The following is a 14,613-nucleotide window of genomic DNA, read 5'->3' as shown; positions in this document are numbered from 1 at the left end:
CTATTGTTGGATTTTTTTTAGAGAAACTGATCAAAGATCGTACAAGTGAAAATGTTTGTCAACATATTTTAAAAATTAAAGGTAAGACAATTCCAATGATTTAAACTTTTAAAAATTGTTACTTTAAAGACATTTCCAATGATTTAGACTTTTAGAAACCGTTATATTAAAACTGTATTAATGAATTTCAATTTATCTATGTTTGAATAAATAAAAGTTTATTTGTTTTAACCAAATTTTAAATGAATGCACATAGATAATAATTTTAAACAGTGATTATGCATTTATTGGTAAATAAATCGTATGTCTAAAAGTATGAATAAAAAAAAATCATGATGTATTACACAAATTATGATAACAGTTTTGAATTCAGCAACCCAAAATTAATTAAAATCACCATGTTCGATTGCAGATACGCGAAAAAGGTATTTTTTGTTGACTAGTGCTATTATCATTCTAATACAAAGTAATAGATTGATTATATATGTACACTCGTAATTTTTTAATAATTGTATTGCTTTCTTACCATATTTATGAAAATATATATTATTAAGTGAATTCATCAAAGTAGAAATAGAAAAAAACAGATTATCTTAAATTTGTTCGAAAACATTTTTAGAGATATTTTTTAATCTTCTGTTCAAAGTGATTACATATATTTAATATAAAAAATAAAACAATTTGTCCTAATTTCCCTTGTTTAAATGAATTAAAACTCGGCTTATTAATTTTTTTTATATAGTCTTTCTTTAAGATCTAAACCATACCCATCTGTATTTTCTCTTTCAACAGAATTGTAGTTTGGGATTGATATTTTTCTCCCAATAGTCTGACTTTAGAAAGGCATTTCTGAAAATATTTTAGTAAGTAGTACGTTAACAAGAATGCAGAAAACTAATTTTTTTCTAATTATTAAGTTTTTTTAATTACTATTTCTGTATTTAAAAAACTCACCACTTCTGATGAGTTTTTAAAATTATATATATATATATATATATATAATTTTTTTTTAACCTTTATATTTACCTTAACATTTTATTGGATAAATCGTATTTTGTCTAAGACTTATGAATTTTAAGGCGACTTTACTATAAAAAGATCGTCAAGTAGAGATCACCTGACACTTGTCGTTTATAATGATGTTAAATTTTATCAGAATATTTAACTGGATTTTTATCTGCGGTAAAAATGTTTTTGATTTCGTAAAAAAAAAATTATTTTTTAATTCCATAAATACATTTTCTAATATTGTTGGAAAAATGTAATACTTTTTTTGCGGTAGTGATACCAAGGCGCTGTAAATTTCCTTAACAATGTTAAAGAAAAAAATCTATCCTTAAAAACGGACTTTTATGAAAAGACTAACAGTTTTACGAATTTTGATAAAGTCATCAGTTTTGTACACCAATCAACAAAAGGACATCTGTGACAACGGTTCCTAATTTGTTTTACTCGGAAGAATAGTTGTATATAATTGAAAATTAATTTACATTTGTTAATGAAAATAGAACTAAAAGTAATGGGCCAATAATGTGATAAAAAACTAAAAACGCAGCAATAAGAATAATGCAAACATACGAGTAACTTACTTATTTCCAGCAATAATTTCTTACGACAGCATTAACGTTTTTGCATTTTGCCGAACCGGTACGATTTTGATCTACCGGTACACATGCTGTAACATTGAAATAACTTTTATTGAATAGTCGCACTCCGTATAAGCTGCTCTAAAGCTGCTTTTGTGAAAAACGAGCCCTGATTAACCTACCTGTACATTACGAAATTCTGGAGTTGGATTATTATTTTCCCAAATTCTTTCCAATTTTGGACGCTTAGCCTGGTTTTCTGCAAAGTAATTTTTTTATTAATGTTTTATTAATAATTTTTATTTAATTTATTTGAACAAATGAACGATCACGCATAATTTAAATTTGTTTATTTATTGGTTCTAATTATGGAATAATTTTTTTTTATAGAAAATAGAGGTTTATATACCTTCTGGAATTTATATCGGCTGTGTTAAGCAACAGCCGACTCTTATGGTGCCAAATTTTGTGATCCAAAATGCTAGTGGAAATATTCTTTTTACTATCGAGGGCCCCAGATGTTGCGCCTGTTCTATGTTCACTGAAGCCAGTTTTCAGGTATTAATTGAATAAAGTGTTAATCGGTTATTATTAATAAAAGTAATAATGGTTGTCGTTAATCATCTTAAGAGAGAAAAAGCTGCTGATAATCTTTGGAAGGGGGATTATGCTACCCCCAAATTAACGAGTAAAATTGGTACTTTTAAAATTTTCTGAATGTTAATTTGTACTTACTTTTTAAATATGTTAGGTAAAATATTAAAAATAAACACAATAGGTTTATTGACGAAGTCGATTTTTTCAACTGAAGATTAGGTAATAATAAAGTTACTACCTAACGATCGCATTATTAGATAATCTTCTATGAAGATTATCTAAGAACTCATAAATCTATCCACTAAAATATATAAAGGGGATAGGCCCAAAAGTTTATAAGCCTACTAGTCAGCCTTTACGGCCGCGTCTGAAGATTTGTATCAATTTTAAAATATTTTTTGAAGCGCGTTTGAGCATAAAATGGCTCAGACCATGAGTGATTTTAATTTTAGAACACAGTTATTCGTTTATTGATGAAGAAATTATCGATGACTGTTTTATAGTAATTGTTATGAGGGTTATGTTGATATTATTGTTGCGTGTGGGTAGTATTAAGAAATATGAAGGGATATCTGTGCCAAAGTCTATAAAGTTTCAAGAAAGAAGAAAAAATTGACTTAAAAACATAAGAAGAGAATCATCGTAAGTAGAAAAAGAGAGCAACATAGGTTCAGGATATTTCTGAGGTCATTTTCAACGATAAGTGAAGCATCTTATATTTTTTTACTTTCCAAAAATATATATATATATATGTATGTATTATGTTTTGAGAGTAGACATGTCATAATTTGACTCCTAATTCAGATCTTGAAGATATTTTTTCTTCAAAATATTTTAAACTTAATTTATTATGTTGTGTGAGAAGGATGTATTGGAATTAAACGACTTTGAAAAATAAACTTGAATATAACTAAAATAAAAAAAAAAACAAATAAACTAATTAGCTTTGAAATTGAGTTTTTCATAATTATTTTTTTTACACCCACGCTTTCTTCAGGAGTTGTAAAAACTTTCTCTACCTTATTTCAAAAAAGGTTGGATTGTCCATCAGATAATGAATATCATTTTAACTAAACTGAATAAACATAATGCGGAAAAAATTGATCGGGAAGACTGTATTCTTAAAATTTCTTATTTACTTTTACATAAATCAGAAGTACTAAGAATTATTTAATAATCTAAAATCTTTTAAAAATTATAGCCTATATTTTTATATTCCTTGTAAAATTGATCGATTGGAGTATCGACAATTTAATCTATATAACTCATATAAGCTTCAGGCCCTTGCCTGAAAAAAATTCCTATCTCCTAAAAAAAAATATCCATAAAATTCCTTTTTTTGTGTAATAGTTTATTTTTGTCAAATCTCCTGTAGTCTGTCAGAAAAATGATAATTCTTTAGCTTTGAATTTTTTTGTAGTCTCAAAGCTGCATTTACCAAAAAAAGATTTGTAATACTGCGTCCAAAAAAGTAACGCGACTTCTAATAAAAAAATAAGTAACATTTATTTTGAAAAGATTGATAAAAGTAATAAGTGAGGGTATCGAGATTTATATTTTTAATAGGGATAAAAAGGTAAAAAATATCTATAAATCTGGAATTTATATCGGTTGTGTTAAACAAGGAGCCGACTGTTATGATGCCAAATTTTGAAATCCAAAATGTTACTGGAAATATTCTTTTTACTATCGAAAGTGAAATTCTTTTTACTATCTTACCCTAAAATAAAATATTTAAAAAGAAATCAAATTTTAAATTAAAAACGTTCTATGAATTGCTTTTTATAAGTGAAACATTAAGAATTAAAATTTTATTTAAAAATTACTTGTTAGTGCCAAATTCCATGGGCAACAAATCCTTTATTTCTTGGTTGTAAGAAAGGGGAAAGTAAATAACGATGCAAAAGCTTGAGGAGAGGTAAAGTCTATTCACTTTTTTCTAGCCCTATATAAGTGAACAGCCCTGCTGTAATTTCAGTGAATAAGAATAAAAAAGTTTCAGAAAACTAACTCGGTTAAAATTAATCACAATGACAGTAAGAAATGTCAAATTCTTTTTGCTGTTTGTAATGCAAAGAAATTATTTGAAGAGCATAGTGAAACGTTATAATTATTTTAAATTAATATTATTTATTATAAATAACAACCTTTAAAATTAATAAAATTTCTTGTTAGCTCTGAGTGCGCCAAAGAAGCATTTGGAGTCGGTTATCAACATGTTTTTCTGTGGAATTTCCAGTATCACTGTTGTTAGTGATGCTTATCATAGAGTTAAAAATGTTAGGTTATTTGTGTGTGTGTATATATATAAGTAAGTTAGTAAGCTAATATTCAGTCTGCGTTCTGTTTTTTCATTTAATGTGTTAGTGTTGTCAAAATGAGTGTCTTTGTAAATTATATATAATTGGATGGTTTTAAGATACTGGTTTTTAATGTAATACGTGTAAAATTCGAAATTGTGGTTAACTTTTTTGTAGGTATATTCTGTTTGTATAAGTTTTGCACTACTTGAATTTCATAGCGGGCTGTTTAATAACACTGATAATTACAAAGAGATGCCTTGTTGAATAAATCCATTCGCTTAATTATTTACAGATTGTAACTTTTCGTCTTGTCAGATTTCTACATTAGGTATTCACTGTTGAAATGTAGTCCATGTATTTGTGTAGTGTTACTATTAAAAAACTGAGGCAGATAGAAAAAAAAAAATCAATGTTGCAGTAATGAAGAAAAATGGGTTTCAGAATTTATATGAAATGAAAAAATGCCTGTAATGTTAAGGAAACACTACGAGTCACTTATCATAAAATTCCTAATAATTCTCAGAAAAAAAAATTATCTCATGCATTTGAATTTCACGACGAGCTTTCACATCAAATTTCATTGAACGAAGTTCCATCCAGTCTCTAAGATACAATGACCACGAGGAAAATTTTCAATCACTTAAGGGATGAGTTTTTAAAAGTACTTGTTCAGTGAGTATCATAATCCGTTCTGTCTAATCTCAAGTTCTTTGGTTTAGTTTCCGGTGTATGGTGATGCAATATTGAACGATCTAACATTGTAGGATTCAGTCGGTCGGTAAATAAGCGAGGACATTGACAAATATACATCAGACTAATAGAATAATTTTTCATAATTATTTAAAGAATCAATACTGTCTTAAGTATAATAAAAAAACTAAGAAGCAACAAAACATTGCATTGCTTACTGAATATATCAAATAAAAAAAAAGTAATCAAAAGTTAACTTTATTGTTTCAGATTAAATCAAGTGCAGATGGTAATCAGCTTGCTAGTATATCTCATAGCTGGCAGGACAGAACTGGAAGCTACGGTCTTTTAGTGACATTTCCCGCAAGGAATGCTGATCCTAGGACAAAAGCACTAATAATGGCAGCAGCTTTTCTTTTTGTAAGAACTGCTACAAGTAGACTTATATATAATGGAACTATTTATATATATATATATTTCTTTTTTTTTAATTTTCCTAATACGTGTACGTTGCAATCTGTTCGTTTAGTATAGTCGGAAATGTGGAAAATTTGTTATCACTGTTCAAATTGTTTTTACCTTTCTTCACTATTTTGAAGGTCGAATTTGGAAAAATCTAGAAATTGGTTTTTAGATATTTACATAAAAATTACACTCAAAAAAACATTAAGTGGATATCTTCATTTGTTACAGAGAAATTAAAACAAATAGTAAATTTCATTGCTACTCCATTTTAACCCTTTAAACTCGGAATTTCAAAAATCCTTTCTTAGTGTACACTTACTTACACCGTTGGAAGAACACCGTTACAAATTTGCATCAATTTATTTTTAGTAGTTTTTACTGGGCGTTGATGAATCAGTCAGTCAGGAAAAGTTTCTTTATAAATAAGATAAGTGGACTTTTCTCATTGCGGTGAAAATTGGTATCATCGCTAGTATTTCATTGTTTGTATACTTTATGAAACATTTGACAAAGCTATTTCCCAGTTTTTACAAAATATTTTAAATAATTTAGGTAATTTTCTCCTTTTATATGCTCTCATATATTTATTTTCACACTTCTTACTAAATAATAAATTGCTTACTATGACATTAGACGAGCTGCTTTCAGCCGGTTAGTCATACTTTACCGACAGCACGTAGTTGAAACAGTAAACAAACAATTTAAAATTCATTTTCTAATGAATACCTATTTAAAATAGGATCCTCAATTCTAGTTGTAGTATAATCGTTCACAGTTTCTTTCTCTTTTTAAAATTTTTTAATGATCTTCCGAAAAATTCACGATTCATTGTTACTCTCTTCTCCAATTTTTAACAATTTTATTACTTTCTCAAAATTCATTCAAAAAACATTCGAATTGTAGATTGTAACTGTTTAATACGGCGAAAGGTGTCGTAATTATTACACCAGGTTTCAACGCAATAGTTTCATTGCTACATGCGTTAATAACAGTAAAATAAAAAGGGCGTAAATATTAAGAAGGAGTGGTATTCCTGCGTTTACTCTCATTGTAAGTATAAATAACTAAAGCAGAAATATTCTCGTCAAAAAGTTAGAATAAGTTTCTAGGATACCAAAATGCTCCGTGACATCTTTGTTAAATAATGGTAAATATGATCCGTTAGGCCGATAAATCATAAATTAAAATTCTAAATCTTCAGTTTCGTTTATATAAACGATTGTTAACACCTTTACTAAAAAAGGCGTTTATTGAAAAAAAAATTATGAAAAATTAAAATATACACTTCTATCAAATTAGGCAACAGAACTATTTACAGGTTATTACTACTTTCGGATAAAAGAGCACCCAGTACCTGTGCAAACGAAAAAAATCTGACATTATGTTCTAGTATATATATTTAATATATTACTTCGTTATTTAAAAGATCTTCCTACGAATTTATTTAAAATTAAATTAAATGATTATCCTAAAAAAATTACACATCAGTGAGTTCTTACATTTTATAAAATAAAGTGGAATTTCATGTATTTCTATTTCAAGCGTGCAATTAATATTATGTTCAAAATATTTTTCACTAAACATCTTCAAAACTATTATTTTAACTGTAAAATAACGTCATATAAAGTACAAAACTGAAGATAAATCTGATGTAGGTTAAAGAAACGTACCGCCCGGTGCGTGTCTTTAGCTTACAATTTAGCTCAAATATTATCAATTAATAATTTTTTCAGCTCATATATTAAACACAGTATTGAAAAAGAAGTGCTTATATTATTTCAAACGCATAATCAAAATTATTAATTCTAATAAATTAATAAATGTAAAAAATCTGATGTGGACGCCACATGACTTTCTTGTACGCCTATTAAATTACATATATACATTTAAAAAAAATGAAAAGTACATAAAATTTTATTTCATTAATAACTTCTGATATTTTTTCATATCTTTTTTTATTGTTATCATTGATTTATTATTCATCGTAAAACTTTTTTACAGTCAGAGATTAATTATTAATAAATCAATACATTTAAATTAAAAAAAAGGTGATAAAGTCTGATTCGAACCGATGTGCCTTGCCTTGTAAGATCCAAAAATTTCATTAATTAAAATGTTATTCGGCTACAACTCTGGAACCAGTGAAAATAAGTACCACTTATGATATATCGTTGAAAAGCTCTCAATGAGGGCTTATTATTGCAGTTAAGAAAAAGCCCAAAATCCAAATGTTTCTGGACTTTAGGCCCACTTTAGTGTTTTTGAACACTTTTGGTTCAGTCCATTGCAATCAAATGGGAAGGTGCACAACTTCCTAAATCCAAAATTTCAATATCCTACGGCTAATCGTTTTTCAGTTACGCGAGATACATACGTGGGTACAGACGTCACGCCGAAACTAGTCAAAATTGATTCAGGGATGGTCAAAATGGATAATTCCGTTGAAATCTGGAAACCAAATTTTTTCGCGATCACAATACTTCTTTTACTTCGTATAAGGAAGTAAAAATATAAATTATTAAATGTAACGGGTTCTCAGGAATACAAAAATTAGTCAATCTTCGTTTTTATTTTTAGTTATTTGCCTTTTTAATTAATAATAATTAAAAAATTATTTCCAAATAATTTTGTAAATATGGATTTACGTTATAATTTTACTGGCCAGGTAATGTTTTATATTAATCTTTACAGTAAGTTCAAATGCACAGACTCAAAAGCTTGTGACGTCTATTTATTTGCATAAGTTTACTTGGTTTATTTATGCAGTTTATTTGGTTTATAAACTCGTACGCGACAGAAAATTTTTCTGGGTAATTAATACGATCGCTTAATTCGAGACATAATTCAGGGAATTACAAATACTAATGAAGCATTTACTACAACCTTAAAATAATTTTTAGATAAATCTCTAATCACAATTATAAATGAGTTTTAACTTTAAGTTTTATAAAAGCATATACTAATAAAAATTAATATTAAATACTACTTGTATTCCTTCAACAAATGTATGAATTTAATTTGAGCTGTACTTCAAGAAATATAAGAAAATTCTTTACTTATAAAGATAATGTTACCTGCATAGATTTAGTTTCGTTTATACATAGTGTTCATTTCAAAAAGGTAATTTTGGCATCACGGAATCTATAAGAGCTACAAGAAATGTGAAATAGGCAACTTTTATTTTGTTGAGGGTGTTAAAAATATGATACTCTCATTTCTTGATGTCCCATCTGTTTCCATTACAGCGGCAATTCCTATTTTCTTTTCTTTTTTAATTAAAATTTTGGGTCTCATAATTTTATGATTTTTTTCTTACCTCTTTTACTTCTTCCCAAATCCAATCATACAATGCTATAGTCGATTAAATCTTGTAAAATTCGTTATTTATTAGATACTATAGGGGGGGGGGAGGGGAAAAAATGATTTTACTGGCAGCTTTAAATTACAACGAATATTATAATTTCTATTATTGAATTTTTTTATTTTTAGCATGAATACTTAAATATTTTAAAGATAATTTTCTCAGGTCCAATAGGATGTGTCAATATTGCACAGATAATATTTCAACAGGATGGTGCTTCGGCAACGCAATAGTGAGAAGTAATGAAGTTTTTAAATACTCATTTGCCAGACAAACGAATTGCTATGAATGGCCAGCAAGATCCCGAAATTTTTCACCAATCTACATCTGAGAGATGTTTAAAAGGAAAATTATACGGAATCCTCTACGCCTTAGTAGAAAAAATGATGACTGTAGTAAAGGAAATTTGAACAACATTCACCCAAATATATTATGTAAGGCAGTGATGATATTTATAAGAGTGCATGATTGTATTCATGAAAACCATGGTCATTTTGAATACATGTGAATCTCCCACGAATTCTTTTTCAGAATCATTATTTACTTACGTTTATTTTTTTATTAATTTTGATTTTTTCTTGGTTTTGTTCATAATACACATGTATGCATGTGTTTACCAAAGATGTAGTTTTTATAAAAACAAATAGATGTCCTTATTTTGATTTTTACTTCATATGAACTTATTATTTTCACTTAATTTACTACAAACATTTAGTTTCGAATTGGGACAAAAAATACTTGAAAAGTGTATTCCATTATTTTATACTTTCATTATGCTTTAAGCCAGAAAGAAAAAAATTCTTCCCTAAAAGTATTAACTGGTGCACATTTGCCAGCTCTTAATCAGTTGTAGAACCTATACGGTTGAATTTAGAAATAAATAAATTTTAAAACGTACTAGAATGATGTGTTCTATTCGAAAGTTTAATAAAAAATCTGATGTGGACACCAAATGACTTCTTTGTACGCCTGTTACATTACATATTTTTAAAAGTACATAATATTTTATTTCACTAATAACTTCTGATTTTTTCCATATATTTTTTTTCTAATGTTATTATTGAATATTATTTATTGTAATTTTGTTTTACAACCCACAGGCTAATAATTATTAATAAATCAATGTATTTAAATTAAAAAAAAAAGGAAATGAGGTTGAATTCGAACCGACGTGCTTTCTCCTTGTACGATCCAAATATTTCATTAATTAAAATTTTATTTGGCTATAACTCTGGAACCAATGAAAATAAGTACCACCTATGATATATAGTTGAAAGGGCCTCAATGAGCGCTTATTACTGCAGTTAAGAAAAAGCCCAAAATCCAAATGTTTTAGATTTTGGGCTTTTTTGGACACTTTTGGTACAGTCGATTGAAATCAAAAGTGCACAACTAGATGTTACAACAGTCCTAAATCCAAAATTTCAACATCCTACGACTAATCGTTTTTGAGTTATGTGAGATACATTCGTACTTACATACACATTTATACGTACGTACAGACGTCACGCTGAAACTCGACAAAATGGATTCAGGGATGGTCAAAATGGATATTTCCGTTGAAATCTGAAAACCAAAATTTTTCGCCATCACAATACTTCGTTCACTTCGTACAAGGAAGTAAAAATTAGAATTACCATTAAAAAACTATCTTTGCTGGTGTATGAAATAAATAAATGCGATATCAGAAATGCAATGTCATTTTATTACAGTCAAAACGTAGGGAATGTTTCTCATCTAAACATTTTTGTAACTTTTATAAAATGACAAGGGTGGCCTCTTTGAAATGAGCACTTTTTAACGGCAGGGAAATATACCAAATACTCTCCTGACGCATGGTGACTCGAATTTGAATGCCACTTGGAAACTTCTCTTCATGTAAATTCCAAAAATTGAGGTTCAAATTCAGATGACATATCTTGGAAACTTTTATATACTTTGGTAAAAAATTAATATATTGCACTCTTTCTGATGGACGCCAAATACTTGTGTTTTCAACGTATGCTAAGATGATAGAAATGTATGTATATGCATATATGTTTTTCATTTTAACTTTATTAATGAGTATATCACAATAATCTATAAAAAGGAACCCTTTTTTCCGTGAGCAGCAATGGATGTTATACTCATTGCTGCTTCACCAGGTATGCAGAATTCCAAAATATTGTGGAAGATACCATCTACAACATTACAGATGTGCCGATGGAGTCTTTTGATGAAATATATTCATTGTATGTCAAAGGATGCAGAAGTGCTAGCCATCAACATGGAGTTGAGTGAGCGACATGGTATTACCATTTACCATGATCCAGTGACATATTAATTAATTAAAATGACTCCTATTAATCAAATGTGTAAATAAAATTTATAAATATTAACTAAGGTAGTCCACAGGAACTACTGTTGCTTCAGCTACTTTATTTTATAGCTACTTTTACTTACTTTACTTTTCAGCTACTTTATTTTATATGAAATTGCATCATAATTATAAAGGAAATTTGATTATGGTAAAAGCAAAAAAAAAAAATTATTTATTACTCTTTCTAAACTAATTTTAATTATTTACAGGAATATATGTTTTTTGAATCAGCAAAATCATCACACTCTTGTCGTTGTTTTAAAAGAAGTTAGAATGTATTAACAAAATTAAGGTCAAGAATCAGTAGCGATATCCAAATTTTCGTTTAATATTTAAAAAATTAAATCGTGATTTACTCTAAAAAAATATTTTTAAGTGATTAAACTTAATGTTAATTTTTACGTATATCAATAAAATGTATCGATAGGACTAATCAGTTCATTTATTTATTTATTCATTTTAGTGTTCAATCATTCATCATTCAATTAGCAAATAATAGGCTGTAAAAATTAAATTACAGTAAAGTTACAAAAAATTTTTCAGGAGATAATGCAGTAGTACATAGGCATATTCGGCTGATAAAAATAATGAAAACTTAAAAAAAAATATTAAATCACTAAAGAAATTAGTTAAAAAAAAAGGCAAATTAGTTTAATAAATGAGTTAAAAACGCAATGGGGTTTTAACCCATTGGTCTTGTTCAACCCAAGATTTCTTTTTTTCTTAAAGATGCCCACAACATAAAAATCAATATATGTTTAAGTACATATAGGAGAGAAGAAAATGAAACATTTGCTACATGTTCGGTTTAGACGGCATCCGAATTCCATAGATGTGCAACAAAATAAAGAAGGATGACATCACTTTGATCAATGTCATCGAGAATGCGCTTTTCCTGTTTTATGCCATCTCGCACTGGTTCTTCTACCTATCCAGAAATATAAAATAAATGTACAACTTTTCCGTCATTCTTTAAAATACTGATTTCGACATCAGTAACTTATAATTTATATACGTATATATAAGTATTTATATATATAAATTAGTATTTATATATATAAATACTGAGAATATTTGTTGTGGAAATTTTAGGAAAAATGAGAGAAAAAATCATTTTTAAATGAAGAGTAATTTTTTAGAAAGCACCTGACACACCTGAAGTTAATGTTTGGTGTGGTTTAATGAAAAATCGCATAATCGGGCCTTTTTTCAAGCTGAAAAGACTATTAATGAAAATATGTATCTTGATATGTAAATGACTATTGCTTTCCTCAACCAGATAAACCCGAAAATGTACATAAAATTTATTTCCAAAAACATGATGCACTCGGCCACTTAAATGCATTTGTTAGCCATACTCTGAATGAAACTTTTGCAGGTAAGTGGATAAGCCGATAAGGCCTTGTATCCTGGCCTCCAAGAAGTCTGGATCTTGTGATTTTTTGTGATTCTTTCTCTGTAGACATATTAAAACCATTTTTTGCAAAAATTACATTACGTGTATCACCTAAAGCAAAGAATTAAGGAATCATTACAACCGTACAGAATGTATGCAGAAAATGAATATCGATTGGGCTTTTACCGAGCGAAGAAGGGCTCGCATATTGACACTTATTAAATAAAACTATTTGAGATGGAGATTTGAAAATTAAAACAATATAGTTTTTTTTTTTAATTCATTTTTTAAATCCCACCATTCTTTTACAATAAATGAATAATACGAAGTAATGAAAATAATTTTCAAATTACGTTTATAAAACATCTAATTTCACCAAAAAGTGTTTTCTTTAAAAAGGTTAGTAAAATAATTTAAAAATTGTCACAACAAATTAAGTTTTCAACCTGACATCCTTAGTATAAAATAGAAGTTGGTTTTGGTGATGAGCTGTGAGCGTTCTGCTTTGTAAATGATAAATGACTCAATCATGAAAAGTTACACACAATATCAATTTTGATAAATATTTCTGGCTACAAAATTATTTAAATCTAAAAAAAATCAGAAACATTTTTTTAAAGTGCATGTTTTACAATAACAATGTTGAGAAGCAATGTTGAAACAGTGTTAAATAACTATTACCATCTGCACAGTTTATTACAATACTACACTATCCAAATAGAAATATGAAAAGCCAGTTTCCTAATTTTTGTAATTTGTGTGATTTATAGAATAAAGTTAAACAGATTAACTTAAGTCAGATGTAAGACAGAATACTTTTTTTAACAATTAAAGTGTCTTTTAAAGAGATACAATAGTAAATTTCAATATTAAAAAATTATCTAAATGCAGAACTTATCTCTAAAAAAACTATGAATATTTGATTAGGTTCTGTAATTCTATATATTAGGATCACTATCACTTTGTAAATGCATCTAATATTATAGAATCATGGCATTAAACCTTTAATATGTAATATACATATACAAAAAAAAATCATTAATTTTTTAACTATTTTCAAAAACTATTGGTTCCTTTTATAAAATCGAAATTCTACAAATATGAATAATAAACAGTTTAATTTCCAATATACAATTTAATTTACAATAATATACATATGTTTGAAACAGGCACGTGACATCATATTGTAGGGAAATATAGAAAGAAGTACGAAGTATTTTGAGATAAGTCATGGAGGATACCATTAAACATTAAATGGTTGGAGGGAGTCAGGATGAAGTAATACTAAATGGTGACAGTAAAGAAAAAAAAAATTAAAGGAATTAAAGTATGTAAACATACATAAACGATGATGCGATGAAGGCTTATGAAGGAATGATTAAAGGTTTAAAACAGCTACGAGTGTAAAGGTAGTATAAAGTAGAAATAAGTTGGAAAATATGAAGGTGAAGGCAGTATAAATAATAAGAGGATTGGAGAAGAATAAATGGATGTTACTACCTCCATAATGCCAAACCTACAATTTTGGTATTCCAATTAAAATTGTGTTAAAATTACAATTTACGGTAGAAAAAAAGGAAAGTTGATGGAATTATCTTGACTATAGAGAAACTAGTAAAGAAAAGCAATAGGTTTTCAAATACGAGACCTGACAATAAATTTCATGAACACATACATCAGCTGCAGCTGATGGAAAAATAATGCTGGTTTAATATCCGACTAAAAAAATGCGTTAGATATAAATTTTCATGAGCACAAAAGAAAACTCCAACAGAAAGAGTAAAAAAATTCACACATCATAATTTTGTTTTATATTAAAACAATCTTTTCTAAAGCTTTTAAAAGATACGAGGTCT

At 27.7% G+C, this 14,613-nt stretch overlaps 1 protein-coding gene across 1 annotated transcript in view; it reads left to right on the top strand.

The window, feature by feature from the left end:
- Window positions 1-11,707, top strand: part of LOC142317765 (uncharacterized) — an 83,211-nt gene extending 71,504 nt beyond the window's left edge. Inside the window, exons 12-14 of the mRNA XM_075354315.1 lie at window positions 1,977-2,144; window positions 5,447-5,596; window positions 11,571-11,707. Of these exons, the coding sequence (XP_075210430.1) occupies window positions 1,977-2,144; window positions 5,447-5,596; window positions 11,571-11,633 (381 nt within the window). The 3' untranslated portion in view covers window positions 11,634-11,707. The remainder of the gene's footprint in view (window positions 1-1,976; window positions 2,145-5,446; window positions 5,597-11,570) is intronic.
- Window positions 11,708-14,613: the final 2,906 nt, after the last annotated feature.

This window comes from Lycorma delicatula, chromosome 1, assembly GCF_047948215.1.
Source record: "Lycorma delicatula isolate Av1 chromosome 1, ASM4794821v1, whole genome shotgun sequence".
Lineage (NCBI taxonomy): Eukaryota > Metazoa > Arthropoda > Insecta > Hemiptera > Fulgoridae > Lycorma > Lycorma delicatula.
Note: the sequence above shows the minus strand (reverse complement) of the source record. Positions and strands in the feature narration are given on the sequence as shown.